This window comes from Thunnus maccoyii, chromosome 2, assembly GCF_910596095.1.
Source record: "Thunnus maccoyii chromosome 2, fThuMac1.1, whole genome shotgun sequence".
Taxonomy (NCBI): domain Eukaryota; kingdom Metazoa; phylum Chordata; class Actinopteri; order Scombriformes; family Scombridae; genus Thunnus; species Thunnus maccoyii.
In genome coordinates, this window is record NC_056534.1 from 12,255,587 (window position 1) to 12,273,110 (window position 17,524).

The window sequence follows — 17,524 nt, forward strand, 5'->3', positions numbered from 1 at the left end:
AGGTCTCTGAGATCATCATAATGAAGATACAATGTCACACAAAAACCTGAATTTCTTTTGCAATAATGAAAATCTTGTGTCTAAAGAAAACATGAAAATTGTATACTGACTGCATGTGAGCAGTGGAAAGAAACAAAATCATTTGATGCAGTTGTTACATGTCTGTGATACATGACTGAATGGGTTTTTCTTTTCTTGTTTTTTAAAAAAAAATGCGTATTAATTCCAGTTGAGATAGCTTTTGGGATTTAGCTGACAATACAAAGCTTCCATTGTTGCTGGGAACAGTGTTATTTCAAAGGCCTTTGAACGGGCCTCAGAGCAATACTTCTTGATTCAATATCACAGTATTATTTAGGAGCAGTTACTATACCTCTTAGCCCAGAGGAGCTGACAAAAGAGCCTGTTCCTCTGATAACAGTGAGAGGAAGACAGAGTCCATCTTCATTCATTTCTACACCCCCAACCCTCTCTCTAGCTCTACATCCATTTGGTTGTCAATCAGTATTCCCATTGTATACAATAACCTCTGCTGACATACAGAGGATATACTCTCAGCTGACCAAAAACCTCTTACAGTCCCAACAAATGTTTTAACAAGAAAAGAAGATGGCAGTATTTAAAGGAATAATTCCACAATTTTGGAAATATTCTCATTCATTTTCTTGCTGAGAGTTAGATGAGAGGATCAATATCGCTCTCATGTCTGTGCAGTAAATATGAAAATACAGAGAGCAGCCAATTAGCTTAGCTTAGTATAAAGACTAGAAGAAGGGAGAAACTAAAAATAAATAAATGTTGGTCTCATGGATGTAATCTAACAATTGTAGCTGCCATTAGTTCGTCTGAATGTAAAGTGAAGCTTCATGTTTTTACTGGACAGAACAACAGCACTGCTCATGGCTCTATATGCACAGATATCACTACTTTTCAATAAATATAAATGTATTAAAATGAACAGATCATACAATTAAATTTCATTTCATTTAATTAAGCTACATGATTTTATTATACCTACACTACAGACTGAATAACATAATTTACTAAAGCTCTCTGTTAATGAGCTGGACAGTTCCCCAAAAGTGAAGCCAAAAATAACCTCATTTAGCTGTAATATAGCTATAATAAAAATCATGTAGCTCAATAAAATAAATTTAATAAAGACTGCTCAAGGTTTCTGGCCAGAAATACCAACATGTTCACCTTTTCTAGCTTTAATAGACTGCAGACTGGTGTAAGAACACTACCCGCTGTGCTGAACACAGGTTCAGATGGATCACCTGTAACACATATGTGTTGTATTTGCCCTTTGGCACACTGATACTCACATTTAATAAAGGATATTGACATTGGCATTACTGTTTACTGTGCGATCTTTATTCCGCCATCTTGAATCTCACGCCCCCCCCCCTCAGGTTCTTGCTGGACTTGACTGCGTCACTACACAATGGTGTCCTGTAATGCACATACTGTTCCAGCTTTGCACTCCCTTCTCGTAAAAGGAACAAAGAGGAAATAATAATAAAAATGTTCTTTCGTATGAGAACAGACCAATTCCTCTTATGTAAACTTTATGAATATATATTGGACTCTTCTTGAACACATAATATGCCTGCAACTACAAACTTAACTTTTAAGTTTTCTTTAAGTGGTCAACACTACCGCTGTGTATTTCAAACCTGAGTCAAGGATGTAAACAGTGTCTTTGCCTAAATTAAGGATGACTTCAACAAAATACTGGCTGTGTATATATGAACAATCAACATATATGCTACATCGAATGGATATTTTACCACATAATCAAAATGCAATATCTCTTGGTGGGAACAGATTATCACAGTAGCCCTTAATGACTTTTTAGCCTTTTTATTTTTGAATGCCTGATAAGGCAGCCATTCGTGTACACCCTTTACAGAGTTTACAAGTCAAGGACTTGTCTCGGCCTGATGGTGCGGCAAAATCTTGTTGTGTAGCCAGGCTGTTCCTGTTATTTGGCTGTTATTTGAGTTTTACTCTTTACTGTGTGTTATTTGAGTTTTACTCAAATAACACACACACACATATGTGGAAAATTATTATGCTATTCTGGAATTACATCTTCATTTTCATGTTTACATTTGTCATTTTAATATAGTCTGCTATAGGCTTCCACAGGCCAGCTCTGTAACTTGTCAGGCATCACACATCATGAAATTGGCTGTAAATGCCTGAAATAGTCACTTAAATTTGAATAAAAGGATAAAAGCATGTCAGTATCTCTCATATCTCTGCCATAATTTAGCAGAGAGGACCCTTGGTGAAGATGCTCAGATGTGTCTTTGGGGAAGATGCTAATGTTTTCAAAAAATCACTGCTGTTTGTACTACTTAATGCTAGCCTGGGAACCAGACAAATCTGCCGATCTCATGTTTCATTTGCCCTGGCAGATGTGTCTGGCCCCTCCCAGTCAGACAGATTTCCACCCAGCCTGGAACTGGACAGGCCAATCACAACCATTTATCTAATATGGGGTGGGTTTGATACGATGACTGACAGTCTGCAGTCTAAAGTTGAGAAAAAATCCGCAGAGCTCATGAAACTCAGATAAAACGGTCAAACAAGGCAGCACTGATCAAATATGAACCAAGATTAGGTTGTTGAGAAAGTTTGTGACTTGGGTGCCATGTTGAAAAAAGACCAGTCAAAACCAAGCACCGCCCAACTTGCATGTCTCAGTGCTAGGTCACACGGTTCGATGCTCTAATTGGTTATAGGTTCATCCATTTGCGTCCATTTTGGTCTGTCCATTGATAATGCCCTATGGAAATCAAAAATGAACTGAAAGGTTCCAGACTAATATGCATTTGTGAATTAGTCTGGCAAAGCCACGCTAACTTAATGCTATACACTGCCGTTTAGGGCAGTATTTCTGTTTGGTACCAGTGGTTTGCAAACCAAAACTAAAACAGTAAAATGAAATTGGTGAAAGTTTTAAATAAAATACGGTACTATAACATCATTAAGAACCTCCCCACTAAAAATGTTATTTGCAGTACATTCACGGGAGTATAGATCTAAATCAAGTGAGTATTAGTATGACAAGAATTAACACACAATGAAGCACGTCCTCTGCACAAGACAGCTCTAAGTTTCTTTAAAAGATTTAATGGACTGACAGGACAACATACTTTTAACTAGGGACAGTGTGTTTTTCATTTAGCAACCTACAATCAACTTTGTCCCGCTGCACATTCCTGGTTCCGTCTCCACAGTAACAGCACTCAAGCAAAGACTATTTGGAATCATGTGCCACTTTGCAGTTCCATTTTTATCTTAAACTTATAGGCGCTGAATAGAAAATCAGGGACAAAGAGCAACAGTTCTCAGTTTTAGCACATTATATTTGATGCCAAAAGACATCCATGAACAATAACTACTCTACATCTTTTCATAATTGTCAAAAATCAGTTAACTTCAATAGCGAGACAGTAGAAAAAGAAGTGGATAATTTGTGGAGATGAAAAACACACTAATAGGACTTTCTCATTATGCATCAAAGTGTTTCATTTGCTTTCACAAAGAATGCTTTCACAGTACGGGCTGCAAACAGCTTCAAGTGAAAGGGCAATGCATATATTATCCAACAAGAAAGGGCAATGCATACATTATACAATCAGCATCTGTGTCTCATCTAGAAAGAACACTCTTTACTCTGGTCACCTTGTATACTGGATAATTTCACTTCAAGCTGAGACACAACTTGCTTTGAACACATCTTCAAAGCAAGTTGTGTCTAACTCCATACCATCACCACCATAGCAATCTAGCCGTCAGTTACTCATTCCTTCCAAGTAGGGACACACTAATTGATTGTCCTGTGACCTGCATTAGTTGATTTTCACTAAAAGGACAGACGATATGGCCCAAAATGTATTTCATAGTATATTGTACACAGTATACTAAATAGATAGACTGATTCATCTAGACATCTATGTACCTACTGTACATATGTAAAGGATAGACAGGTATTACTGAGGAGTAATGAACATTTCTCCACATTTGAACAATAAGGCTTAACAGAGTGTTTTTGTTAGGGCTGCAACAAACAATTATTAGGGATGTCCTGATGAAGTCCTTTAATACTGGGTATCTGCCAATACCCAGTCCAATATAATACTTCTATTTACCTAGATGTTAATTAAATACTGTATATATTTGATATAACAGGTGTAGCTTATTAAATTTGGTAAACCTTATTTTTCATGAACTGGGCTACTTGGTCCAAATACTGAAGGTCTTGGTTCAAAACGATTAAGATATAGAAATTATATGAATGACAGTTTCTCTGGGAAACGTGACCCCTGAAACATGTGATCGGCTAGATCATTTTCCAAGACACATCATCATCCACATCTCTAACAATTATTTTAGTTATTGATCTGATCTGATCTGATTCATCTTTCTGCTGACAATTTTTTCCATCGACTAATCAATTGATCAACTCATCTTTTCAGCTTCAGAATTTTTACTGCATTTATTTTCAATCTTGCAAACAACATCCTCCCTCCCTACCACTTGTATTATGCAACAAATTTGCTGTCACTGCTCTAGGACTAATTTAAAAGAGGTGTTTGGCTTCAGATATTCTTAACTGCAGATTATTAAATAGCATTGCTCTCTTGTCCAAAAGAAAAACTAAACTCAGTGATGTTGATAGCTTTTCAATGTAGTGAGTGCCCAGGACCCATATGTGGTCAATTGAGTGAGGTCAGAGGGCTCATTAATTTTTTTCACCATCCTCCTAGAGCCATCGCGAAATACAATCTAAGCTGTCCCGAAGTGAATATGGACCATCCCAAATTTAAAGTCTTTGTTTTTCTACATTATCATTAGTTAAAATCATTCAAAGTGACCTTTAACACGAATAAAACATCGTACAATTGATTAGACAATCAATCATCAACCTTTTTTATTAACATTCATCTGAAAAGATTAGATTAGAGACTAAATCAGTTACACCACAAACAGGACTCTTCCACTGTGAGGAAAATTAATGAAATAAAAACTGCTTTCAAGGAGCAGAAAACTTTTAACTGTGGTAAGTATAACACATATATTGATCCTGATAAAACATTTTAATGGTCCTCTCTGTCTAAAGAGTACAAAAGTCCCTCTTCTTAGTCACTTTAATAAATCCAAATCTCATGTACTGTCAACATCACTGTAAACTAGACCAAATCATTCAATTCACCACTGTCCCAAATCATTCAAGTCAAACCCTCAAAAAATCTTTAACCTAACATCACTCCATCCTGAAACCTGTGATGAAGTCAATGTTTAATCTAAAAGTGCCAAACTGTCGACCCGAAGCTTTTGACCAATTAAGGATTAACTTCCTGATTTGCACAATCTCCCTTAGTCATACCAGACGGTAAAAGGAGCGGCTGAGATTGACACTAAAATGAGATTAGCTGGTCCACATTGAAGGTCAGTACACCTTAAGAGAGACTGGCCAGGCTAGACTAACCCATTGTTGCTAACTTCAGGGCTAACCCCCTTCCAGCAGTTAGGGAAACAACAGACAGGACTTTATTTGTCTTGAGAAGCTACAACATTTATAAACTGACACACTGCAGCCTGTACTGTACATTCACTGCTAGATTGACAACTTACTGCCAGCCTTTTCTTCTGCTCCACTCACATTCACCGTCACTTTTCTGCCGCTTGCACTCCCTCAACCACACACTCGGTCTTAATAGACCTGTGAGTAAGATCTAGTGGAATCTAGTGGTGAGTTTGCATATTGCAATCAAATGAATACACCTCCCCTCACCCTCCCAAGTGTGTAGGAGAACCCACGGTGGCTGCGAAACTCGCAAAAAATGCGAAAGGCCCTCTCTAGAGCCAGTGTTTGGTTTGTCTGTTCTAGGGTATTGTAGAAACATGGCGGTGCACCATGGCACGTTCCGTGGAAGAGGACTGCTCCCTATGTAGATATAAAGAGCTCATTCTAAGGTAACAAAAACATGATTCTTATTTTCAGGTGATTATATATAAATTAAAAACATACTTATGAATATTATATTCCATTTCTGCCAAGTCCGTTCTGCTAGATGCCACTAAATTCTACATACTGCGCCTTTAATGGAGCTACTCTACCAAGAGTTTACCAGGCAACAACACAGAGGTTGACTCTCGTTTTGGAACAGTGCTACACAGAGGCTCCCAAATGCTATTGATTTCCAAATGAATGGATATTTGGTGTTATTTTTGCATAAAAAAAAGATTTTTTTTTTGCCTCTTGTTGGCCTGGCGGTCCATCTGGCCTGTATGATTATAAGGAGATACTGCTGTTACTCATTGGCAATAAAAAAAAGGCTTGCCTGTTTTATCTATTTGTTGTTTCCTTATGTTAGGTGTGTCAGGTTGAATGTGAGTCAAGCATACTTTAGGAGTGGAGACTTGATTCCGGTCATAGTGATAAGCGTTGTTTCCTTGCTAGCCTATTTCAACTGGCAATAGAAGCTGACCTAAGAGAGGTTCATGTGAATAAACCTGAGTACTACTGCAAGCAGTTATTGGCAGTGTTTGTGTATGTTTTTTTCTTTACATTATTTTTCTGATCTTACCCTTTGTATATCATAGTTAACTCTATAATGGCACATACTGTATTTCTTTGACTATATTCAATTTGAGGGCATTGTTCCAGGAATCACAACTTTCTTTACTCCTTCAGACCCACACACAGTGTGACACACTTTAGAATTAATTCCCAGTCATACTGTAAGGCAAATAACATTTTCTGGTGCATGTGCAGTTTTGGTGGATGTCCAGCCCAAGAGTGCTAGCATCTTTTAAATTTGTTTTCAATTGTTTTAGAGCAATAGCTTTGCAGCTAAAAGAGGAAAAGGGTGAAAAATGTTATTACATCAGCCAATTGCCACCCTGGCCGCTTCAAAAATAGGCATCAGCCCTTGAAAACCAATATTGCTTGACCTTTAGGGCACCACTAAAGCTGTAGGCAGCCACTTAAAGCATACAAGCTACCGTCGCAGCACAGGTTGTTGGGGAAAACGTAAACTAGTTGTTAGTGAAGGAACTCAAACATCTAGCAAACTATGAGATGCATACAGACATTTTGGTCCCCATAGGTAAAAAATCACTTGATGATTAGAGCATTTTTAGACTACAGCGAGGAATGGTAAATATAGGCTAGTTCACAGCATTGAAAGAGGCCCAGAAAAGAGTCTTGATAAGAGTAAGTTTAAATTAAGATGGCACCGAGCCAGTGACCACAGAGCTTTTAATAACACTGAGAATGTCTGGGCAAACAGTTGCCATGGACTCCCTCAGCAGTCTAACAGAAAGGGAACCATATCTGGAGTAAAAGACTTTTTTACTTGGAATTGATGGAAATGAGAACAGGATGGCATTCAATAAACAGCAATCATAGACACCACTTTTAAATTTAACTACCATGTCTAGCAAACAAACAAATAACTTGTTTGTTCCATGCATGGTTTGGAAACGTCAGTCAAGTGGGTGGCAAGCACGGCCTGTGTGCCTGTTCTAAAATATATACTTTGTTCAGATTTGTTAGATACACCTACTCAATGAGATTCACTCAGTGTCTGCTTGCATCAACCACCAAAAATGCAGCGCTTTCCACAGCAACACATTGTTACCCACAAAGTAGTATTGTTGTTACTGTGTGGCATATAGTGGATGCCAGTATAAGAGGAATAACTGAGAGAATAGTGATTTATATTGTGGTGATCGAACAAACACAGCACTATATAACACAGATAAAGACTTTGCAGTAGACTGATGTACTCTTGCAACAACTGCAGGGGTTTAAGATTACAAGCGTCAAGTAAAACAGGACTTCAGCAGTTTTCCCTCACTCATTCTGAAAAATAAATTCCCTATCTGAAGGTGTATGACTCTTGGCATTTTTCCTTACACCACTTTTTCATTTGTTTTCCAATTTTAAACCATTTTAAAACATTTTGGTTAGGATTCACAACATGCAGCTGCAGCACTGAGTATATAGCCGGGTGTGCACCCATGTTTATATTTTCCTTTTTAGAGGCATAATACTCCAAATGCATATGGTAGCCTAACAAACCGCACCCTCCATCTAGTGAAATCTTAGGAGGGGCATTACCACCTTGGCTGTATTTAGTTGTCTACTGACCTCAGATGTAATCCATAATAACAGGACCCAACCTAGGACAATCCTATCATTGCACCTCCTGATAATCACTTAATATAGGCCTCTGGGATTAAGTAGAAGATCAGACCAGGCTCCATGAATCTGTACCCTACACAGGATTATGAGTTAGACATGGATGCCAGCGGCTGGCTTGCATGTGGTTCCATCAAGACCAATAATGTAGTACGGCAGACCATCTTAAATCTATGCAAAATTCTGTCAATTTACGAATGTAAATAGGAAGGAAACTTATGTAATAAACAACACAGAACAACACTTGTAATCCTTGCATGAATGCATGAGCAGTCACTAGTTCAAGCTTTAAATATCCCAGCATATCTGTTAATAAAACAAAACCCTAATACAAATCAGATATTCAACCATTACCACAGAAACAATCACAAACACACCACAGATGACACGCAGCCCTGGAGGATGGATCGGTCATAAAGGCGAATCTCCTCATGCTAAATTTACCATGCAAAAGAAAGTATTTCCCACCAGATTCACAGAAGAGACTTCCTGTCAATGTACTGAATAATTCACATGCATCTGATTTCTAATAAACATTAAACTAATGATATAAACCCCTTTTACAACAGGAAAAGTCAGCAGTAGATTTGTAATTGCATTTCCAGGTTTCTCATGTAGATATGAACCTTTGAGGTTACATGTGCCAAGAGAAATCAATGTATTATGCATTAAGTTTCACAGCCTCATTTAGACATTAAATATGTATACTGCAGAGAGATGTTTAATTTCAAATCACATTAAGCCACCCAAGAATGTGGTTATCAAGTTTAAAAAAGAGTACAGCAAACGAAGTCTAAAACATCCAAATCAGGTGATTGCTGGGTTTTGGGTAGGAACTCCTGGAATTCCAGACTGCTTATTTTGAGCTAATTTGAGTCAGCTGTTAAAATCATTCTGGGCAGCTGAGAAAGTATTAACATATTTTCAGCAACATAATAAGAAACCCGCGAGCAAATCCTGTCCGTCAGTACAATATGTCAAATATGCTGTTCTAAAAACCATTTTTAAAAAAAATGCTATTAGAATATCTTAACCTGAGGTCAAATAAATTTGACTATTTTCCAAATTGAAACTATAGAGTGGAGTATATGCATAACTAGAGTATATGCAGTCATAGCATGACTGGAGAAAGAGAAGGTGAAAGAGGAGGTGAGATCACTGGGAATCTTCTTCGTTCCACAGCAACTACTTAAGAATGTCCACACAGGTCTAAGAGACAGCTGTTCCATCTGTTCATGCCATCAATTCTCCCAAAGAAGAAAAATGAATGGAATCAAGAACCTTACCCGTCTCCTGGAAGACTCCCTTACCTCATTGTTCCATACAATGACATGACTGAATAAACTCTGCATAAAACTTTCCTTATGCAAATTGTTTCAAGCTGATGCATGCGTATTTCAGCTTTACTTAACTTTATAGTGACATTGAAAAAAGAGAAGAAACTCACCAGTTTCCTCATCAATGGTAAATATCCCCAGGCCAGATCCATCTCGTATGGAGTATCGAATCTCTCCATCTTGTCCTTTGTCCTCATCTTCGGCTGTTACTGTCATCACTGAAGTCCCAACAAGTGCATCTTCTTTTATAAATCCCTTTTCCACAAACGATCGGAACAAAGGACGGTAGAGATTTTCGTTCACATCAACTACGTCCACCTCAATGAAACAGGTTGATGACAAGGATATGGGCTTCCCTTTGTCTTTAGCTTTTGCAGTCAGATTGTACACCTGTCTTGTCTCATAATCTAGGTTCTGCACAATCCGCACAGCACCGCTCAGTTTGTCTACTTCAAAATTCCCATCTCCGTTATCAATGAGGCTGTATCGTACCTGACTGGAGGGTCCAATATCAGGGTCATGAGCCTCCAGCCACATAATTACAGTACCAATAGGAAGGTCTTCCCTCACCTTCACACGGTAATTAGGGGGGACAAATTTAGGCGGATTATCATTCACATCTTCCAAGGTGATCTTAAGTGGCACTGTGGACACTAGCTGGGGTTCATTTAATGCCTGGTCACGTGCCGCAATCTTCAAGACATAAACTGGATGGAGCTCACGATCCAGCGGCTTTGTCACAGTCACCACACCAGTCTCCTCATTGATTGCAAAATGATCCGTGCCACCCAAAATCGAATACTTCACAATGCCATTATCTCCTTGATCCTTGTCTGTCGAGTCCACCTGGATAATTTCTGTACCAACAGGTGTACTCTCGCTTATTTCAACAGAATACGAATCTTGCAAAAATTGAGGGCTATTATCGTTGGCATCTAGGATCTTAACATCCAAGAGGCGTGATGAGGATTTCTGTGGTATGCCAAGATCATAAACGGTAATGTTGAGCGTGTAATGGTCTGTTGTTTCCCTATCAAGAGGAGAATAAACCAAAAGCCAGCCTGTTTCCATTTCTACTATGAAGCGGCTTTCTGTGTCACCTCCTGAAATAACGTACACTAGTTTCCCATTGAAGCCACTGTCTGCATCTGTAGCACTCAGATGGACAACCCGGGCCCCAACTGGGAGGTCCTCTTTAACTGAGATAATACTTGGGAAAGACTCTGCAAACTGAGGAGCGTACCGATTGACGGAGGGAATGTCCATAAAGTTGTCATCTGGCTCAGTTTGCGTGTGGATTTTGCTGCCTTGTAGTAGCTTTTCAGCCAACATAGTGGCAACACCGGTTTCGACGCATTTTAACTGGACAGGCTTGCGTGCTGTGATGACAGTTATGTTCATGATCATTGGCTGAGTCTCGTGTTCACCATCAGTTGCGATGATTTGTAAACTATGAAAGGACACTTTAGCTGCTTCTCCCTCACTCAGCGTGTGCTTCAGTGAAAGTACCCCAGAGTTTGGATTCAGATCAAACAGATCAAGATCATTCCCAGCTTTAATATTGTACCGTACTAGCTGCAGTTCATCAGCATCAATGGCAGACACTGTTGTTATCTGCTCTCCCACGCCGTGATCTCTCGGCACAGTGACTTCACAGTCTACATTTTCAAACAGGGGGTTATTGTCGTTCAAGTTATTTAATGTTATGGTGACTGATGCTTCCACCTCTCTCCGGAAAGGGGATCCCCAGTCTGATGCCCTGACTCTCAGATTGTAAATCCTTGGCATGAGCTCATAATCTAGGACCTCTGAGGTACTGATGACACCCGAGAAGTAGTCGATGACAAATGGCTGTGGGCTCATATTGGTAATGCTGTAGGTCACATAGCCATTCTCACCTCTATCTAGATCAGTGGCTTTAACCGTTACCACACTGGTCCCAATGGGTGCATTTTCATCAACAGTGGTCCTGTAAGATGTCTGCTGGAACTCAGGTGCATTGTTATTCACGTCAATCACATCAATGATCACTTTTGTCGCCGCTTTTTTGTCACTGGTGATAACGTCCAGCTCAAATTGGGATGCAAAATCAGCATTGATTGGTCCTGTAGTGCTGATTAAGCCAGTATCTGGATTGATAGTGAATCTGTTCTTGTCAGATTTGTGTCTAAAAGCATATTTTAGCTGTGGATACTTTGGCACAGCTGTTACCATAGTGACAGGTGTATGAAGAGGGGAAAATTCACTCAGATTGACTCTGTAAATGGCATTTTCAAATATAGGGGGGCCCACTTTAAACTGTGCAGAAGTGACATGTACCAATTTAGCAGATGAAAATTGAGGGGGGCTTCCTTTGTCCTTTGCCTGTAAAGTGAGGTTGTATCCAAAGGGCTGGCTGTCCCAGTCTACATCTTTGACTGCTTTTATTTTATACTCCTTGCTCCCAGGGCTGGTTCTTATGGCCTTGAACTGCTGAAGGGGGTCACCAGCCACAATACTCAATGATGCTATCTCTCCATTTGGTCCCTGATCATTGTCCTCTACTGTCACAATAGCATAGGTGGGGTCATGGTCTGCATCTGAGGGGGCCAAGGTTACTGCTGTGATTACAGGTGCATGCTCATTGGCCTGCTCCACCCTCACGGTAAGTTTGGCCATGCTACTGAAGCCACTGCTACCGTAAAGCTTCATCCCTCTGTCCACTGCAAGGATCTCCAACTCGTACAGCTTCGTCTCAGAGTAGTCGAGTTTGCCGGTCAGTGTCACTACGCCGCTAGTCGGATGAACAGCAAACATGTCCGTCCACTCTCTAAAACTATAGTAGTATTCTCCATTCGTACCAATATCTGCATCTGTTGCTGTGACCTTGGCCACACTTGTGCGTATTGCCGTGTTCTCCGGCAGAGAGATGCTATAGGATGTTGGCGAGAAGAGAGGCCTCAGATCATTGGTGTCAAGTACCTGCACCTTCACTCTGGTGCGACACTCCAGATTGGTGCCCCTCTCTGAAGCTTTAACAGTCAGCATGTAGTGGTCTTTAACCTCCCGGTTCAGAATGGCTGTGCTGCCTCCTTTGGTCCTTATTCGCAAAAAACTGAAATCTCCCAGCAGGTAGTCCTCTGCTTTGAATAAGTTCTCATTGTCTCCAGAGATGATTTTGTACCGTATCTCCCAGGTTGGGTCTGTGATATAGATCCCCATCTTGGTGTGACTCTCTAAGTATGTCTTAGCAGCAGAGTTCTCATATATGGTGGCATTGTAAACAGAGTGGGTGAATTGCATGGAGGCGGCCCTCACCATCCGTTGGTTCCCGGCGCAGCCACAGATGAGCGGCAGGAGCAGCACAAGCAGTGAAACCAAGCGCTTCCCCATTATTGTACCGTGATCTTCACCTGGAACGAACAAAATTATGATTAGTTACATAACACTTTCTCCCAGACAAAATAGTTTAACAAACTGGATTTGTGGAGGCAATTAACTGTAATTACAATTAAACTGAGCGAACAGGCAAATTAGATCACTATCATTATCATCTTGAGGAGATAGTCTAAATGCTGAAACTCTTATTCCTTTCTTTGCTGTGCACTTTCCCAGACTCCTTTAAATGTCATGACAAGTGATGGTTAGGCTGATAAATGTCCAAATAGGTTCCATGTGGAAATAAGATGAAGCAGAGCAGTCAGTCAGGTGACAAGATCTAAGCCTGCACTGCTCCCCTGTCTGCACACTGCCAGATGCCAGCCAGCTATGTGCACTTCCTAACAGCAGAGCCTCATTTATCCAAACATCAGCTTAATGAGCTCAGACAAAGAACTGACAATAAGAGAACATGTGAATTTAATAATTTCCTGTATGCAAAAAATATATTAAATGCAAGACTGCGTATTTAGTACTGCTTCCTTTTTTCACTTGTATGGAAATGCATTCATTTTCATTTCTGGTCACCTACAAATAATTTAAAAATATAATCTTATTAATTAATACATTATTGCACAGGTATCAACAACTAACACAACAACTTAAAACGACACTGGACTTTTCTCCCAACTACTGTTGCACAAAAAGATTTTTTTTTAAAAATCTGCCTTTGCAAACCAAGCACAAGTATGCTCATTACGATCTCATCATCGAGCTACAATCACGGTTAAAACTACAGCGGAGATGATTGTGAAACTGTTTTAAAATTGCAGATTCATTCGTTTACAGCCGCTTTACAACGTCTGAGGCTCTGTGTGGGTGTCCGCACAAAGACAAATAAAGGCAAGTCGTTGCTATGTCTGCGAAGGAGTCCTGTGTATAAAACCCACATTATTTACTTTTGGTGTGTCTAAATGACCCGGACAGAGGTTAGTTATTAATGTTTTATGTGGGGTTAATAAGTGACAGAGTCTAGTTCAAATTACCTTAAATCTGAAACTATCGCCTGCAGGTACAAAAGAACCATCTGCTTGTGTGCGACCATTGTAAAAATTCATGAACTAAGACTAAAAACCTGTAGCATATTTGCATATATAACGAAAAAAAGATTAAGCGTTTACTAAATTCCGTTTGCATGCACCCTGTTACCAGCGACTAGTTTTCACAATGCAAAAAAGTTAAATGTTTCAAGAAAATAAGTTATGTGCCTCCAGACTATTTCATTTCTAACCCCCATCCCCCAACTAAAGCCATTCACCTCATGAAACGATGGCAGCCGCGCGCTGGGCAGAAATATGCTTAAAAAAACACCACATATCTTATCAACATAACACAAAACAACGTATAAACTAATGTCAGAATTAACCAGACACATTTCAAACCTCCGTGCTAAAGAAAACGACATTTAGCGTTCAGTTTCGTTGAGGATAAACTTCTCCAAAGAGGTAGAGAGAAAGCAGCGGCGGTTGGTTTCTTTCACAGCCCCGCAGCCCACAATAAACGACCTAACCTAACTTTTTTACACGTTACAGAGATGCCGAAGCTTAACCGCTGCTGACTAAAAAAACACCACAGAGTACAAACACGCATCTTCACATACCTCTTCTATTATTAATCTCGTAGATTGGGAGGTTTTGCATGTAGTTTGTGTAGTCCAAATCTCGGCATGGTAATACGTGGACTTCTCTACTCTCCGTTACTCCATCTACCACCACCAGGCTGCCTCTCTCTTCTCCCTCACTGCTTCCCTTTCTCTCCCACACTGGATCTGCTCCGTATCTCTCCGCGCTGCGCACGTCCGGATCTACTTACCGGTAGGCAGAAGGATAAAACCTTTCCGCTGTGAACCCGTAAGACCTGGGCACTTTGATTCTTGGTGGCTACATTGTATATTCATCTGAAATATTCTGAAAAAGGCCAAGTGTTGTGTTTCACTAAATCGGATGATTTTTAATCTAGTAGCCACCGCTTCACCTATAGCCCCAAAGTACCCTATATGGGCTAAAGGGTTTAATTTTTGTGAAATAACTCGTTACTAAAACTTCATAACATATGTATCCATCTCTTAGAGCAAGTTAACTACGGATAGTGACCAGCAGGTTATTAACTATTATTAATATTTTGTCTAAATTGCTCATTGTGATGCAATTGCGCATATGAGACTTACTAAACAATTTCACGCATTTTTCTTTCTGACATTCTGTTTGTTATTTTTATAACCTAAAATAGTTTAAAATAACATTCATTATAGTCCCCTTCGAGGTTGTAACAAAGGGCAAAACCTTGCCCTTCCTAAATGGGACTAACCGTAATCACCAACATTCACCTCTTCAGCTGCATCCTAAACCATTTATGCGCTCTAAAGAGGCATTTTGTGAAGGGAAAAAGGGTGCGTTTTGTGTGACCTCCAGCTGCTGGGAGTCAAACAAACAATATAAAAATATTTTCAATTAGACAGTAATTTATGCTCGCTGTGCTGAAAAATGACCCGTGAATTCACATCATAATTTTGCTGTCAGCATAAAAAGGTGGGTAAACTGTATTTGGCAAATGAACGCAGTTCAGGGCATCCCTGATGATGATAAATAGACTAATAATACTTGCAAATGCAAACTTCCCCGCGCGTGTTGTTGCATTTTATGTGTTTTACATCAGTTCTTGAGATAATCTTCTTCTCATTATTCTTAGTAATGTTATTCTTTTTAATAGGCTGGCTTAAAACACAGTGCCCAGCTGTGCGTCCCAGTCTCTGTACTTTGGCATTAGAGCAGGGTGACTGATGGTGGAGGCACATTCGCCATGAAGGCGCTGATCCCACCAGCCCCCCTCCTTTCACAGTCATCCTGACTGCTTCTTTAGACCTCTAAGCTGCACTGCCTCCCCTCTTCAGGCACACAGGAGTGTGGCTGCTATGCGATTGATGGCGCTGTCTCACTGCTCTTGCCCGGACTGCAGTCATCCAGCTGGTGCGCCTGCAGAAAGCTTGTGCTGCATGCAGCTTGACAACTTGTCAACTTGTACTGCCCCTGACTGTTTCTGTGTGTGAGTTTGTGTGCAGGTGCATGTGTTCCAGTGCGCTAAGCATGTGTATTTGTATATTTGGTTGTTTGGCACAAGTCAGACAGAAAAACTCACTTTACTTTAACGTCCTCTAAAAGATGCTTCGAGTTGAGCACCAAGTTTTAAGAGTATTTTTTACCGTCTTTATTAACAAAACAACGAGTCAATATAATTTCACTCAAGTCTACTCACCAGACCAGCTGGATGACTGCCGGCTGCCGCTCCAAACTTCCCTTCACATAAATCCTGTCAGTTTCTGGTAAATATTTTTGGCGAGCATCTCGCATATGAGGGAGGCTTCTGTTTGAGTGAATCCGTCACTTTATTCTTCCTCAGTCCCTCACAGTTTCAGAGCTTTCTGTTCCGATCCGCTCAAAGTCTCAGTCCTCACACATGCTGGCTTGATAGAGCTGTAGGCTATGGTTTGCCTCGCTCCTCTCCTCCACAACGGTTCAGGTGGAGTTGCACACTGTTGCCGCCTTTAGGTGATATCGGAAATATCACAATCCTGACAGGAGCGCACAAGATGACAAAAGAGTAAAGAAATGGCAAAGTCGTGATTTTCTTGCTCACAGTATTCCCGTTCGTGCAGGCTGAGGAGGGGGAGGAGTGAAAGGAAGTCGCATATACAACTGGTGGGGAAAGTGAGGTATTTGATTAGCCTATTAACCTGTCTGTTTTTGTTTTTGCAGTCTGCTTATCCAATTATTTGTCACGCAGATAAACCTACTTAGTCTAATAATTTAATTTAAATCGTTAATTGTATGTCTGATGCATATTTTCTTCTTCAGCATAGGAGAGAATGGTGCATTTCTAAAATAAACACCACAATTTAAAGCAGCAGTGTGTAGAATTTAGTGGCATCTAGCAGAATGGACTTGGCAGAAATGGAATATAATATTCACAAGTATGTTTTAATTAACATATAATCACCTGAAAAATAAGATTTTTTTTCGTTACCTTAGAATGAGCCCTTTATATCTAGGGAGTGGGTCCTCTTCCACAGAGCTGGCCATGTTGCACCACTATGTTTTTACAGTAGCCCAGAATGGACAAACCAAACGCTGGCTCTAGAGAGGGCCTTTTGCGTTTTTCGCAAGTTTCATGGCCACCATAGGTTTTTCCTACACACTTGGAAGGGGAGGGGGATGGGAGGTCTATTCATGTGGACAGCAAGGACTCCTCTCTCATTCCATGCATGCACAGCTCAGTGTGTTGCCTGCAGTGTAGCCTTGTTTATTCTGTCCAGAATATTAGCAAACACCTTACAACATTTTGTTTTGTTTTTTTTTCATTTTATTTTCTCTCCATCTCTACTGTTTATGAATTGTGTCCGTGTGCCCTTTATGAAACCCCCATGTAGTTTTCATAGTGATCAGTGAATGCGTTTGGGCATCAGAGAAGCAAATGTCTTCATTCGGCTCCTCAAACATAAACTCGACACCGTGCTGTGAAGTGACTGCCAAAAAATGCCAGAGCAGGG

General features: G+C 40.2%; 1 protein-coding gene across 3 annotated transcripts in view; it reads right to left on the reverse strand.

Moving 5' to 3' along the window:
- Positions 1 to 16,507, reverse strand: part of fat1a (FAT atypical cadherin 1a) — a 77,253-nt gene extending 60,746 nt beyond the window's left edge. For 2 of the 3 annotated variants that reach the window (XM_042427804.1, XM_042427796.1), the window contains exons 1-2: positions 14,582 to 14,728; positions 9,675 to 12,956 (exon numbers count right to left, since the gene is read on the reverse strand). In XM_042427804.1, the coding sequence (XP_042283738.1) occupies positions 9,675 to 12,956; positions 14,582 to 14,621 (3,322 nt within the window). In that variant the 5' untranslated portion in view covers positions 14,622 to 14,728. Of the gene's footprint in view, positions 1 to 9,674; positions 12,957 to 14,581; positions 14,729 to 16,233 lie in introns of those variants that run through there. The other variant, XM_042427813.1, reaches the window with a different exon arrangement.
- Between the last annotated feature and the right edge of the window lie 1,017 nt (positions 16,508 to 17,524).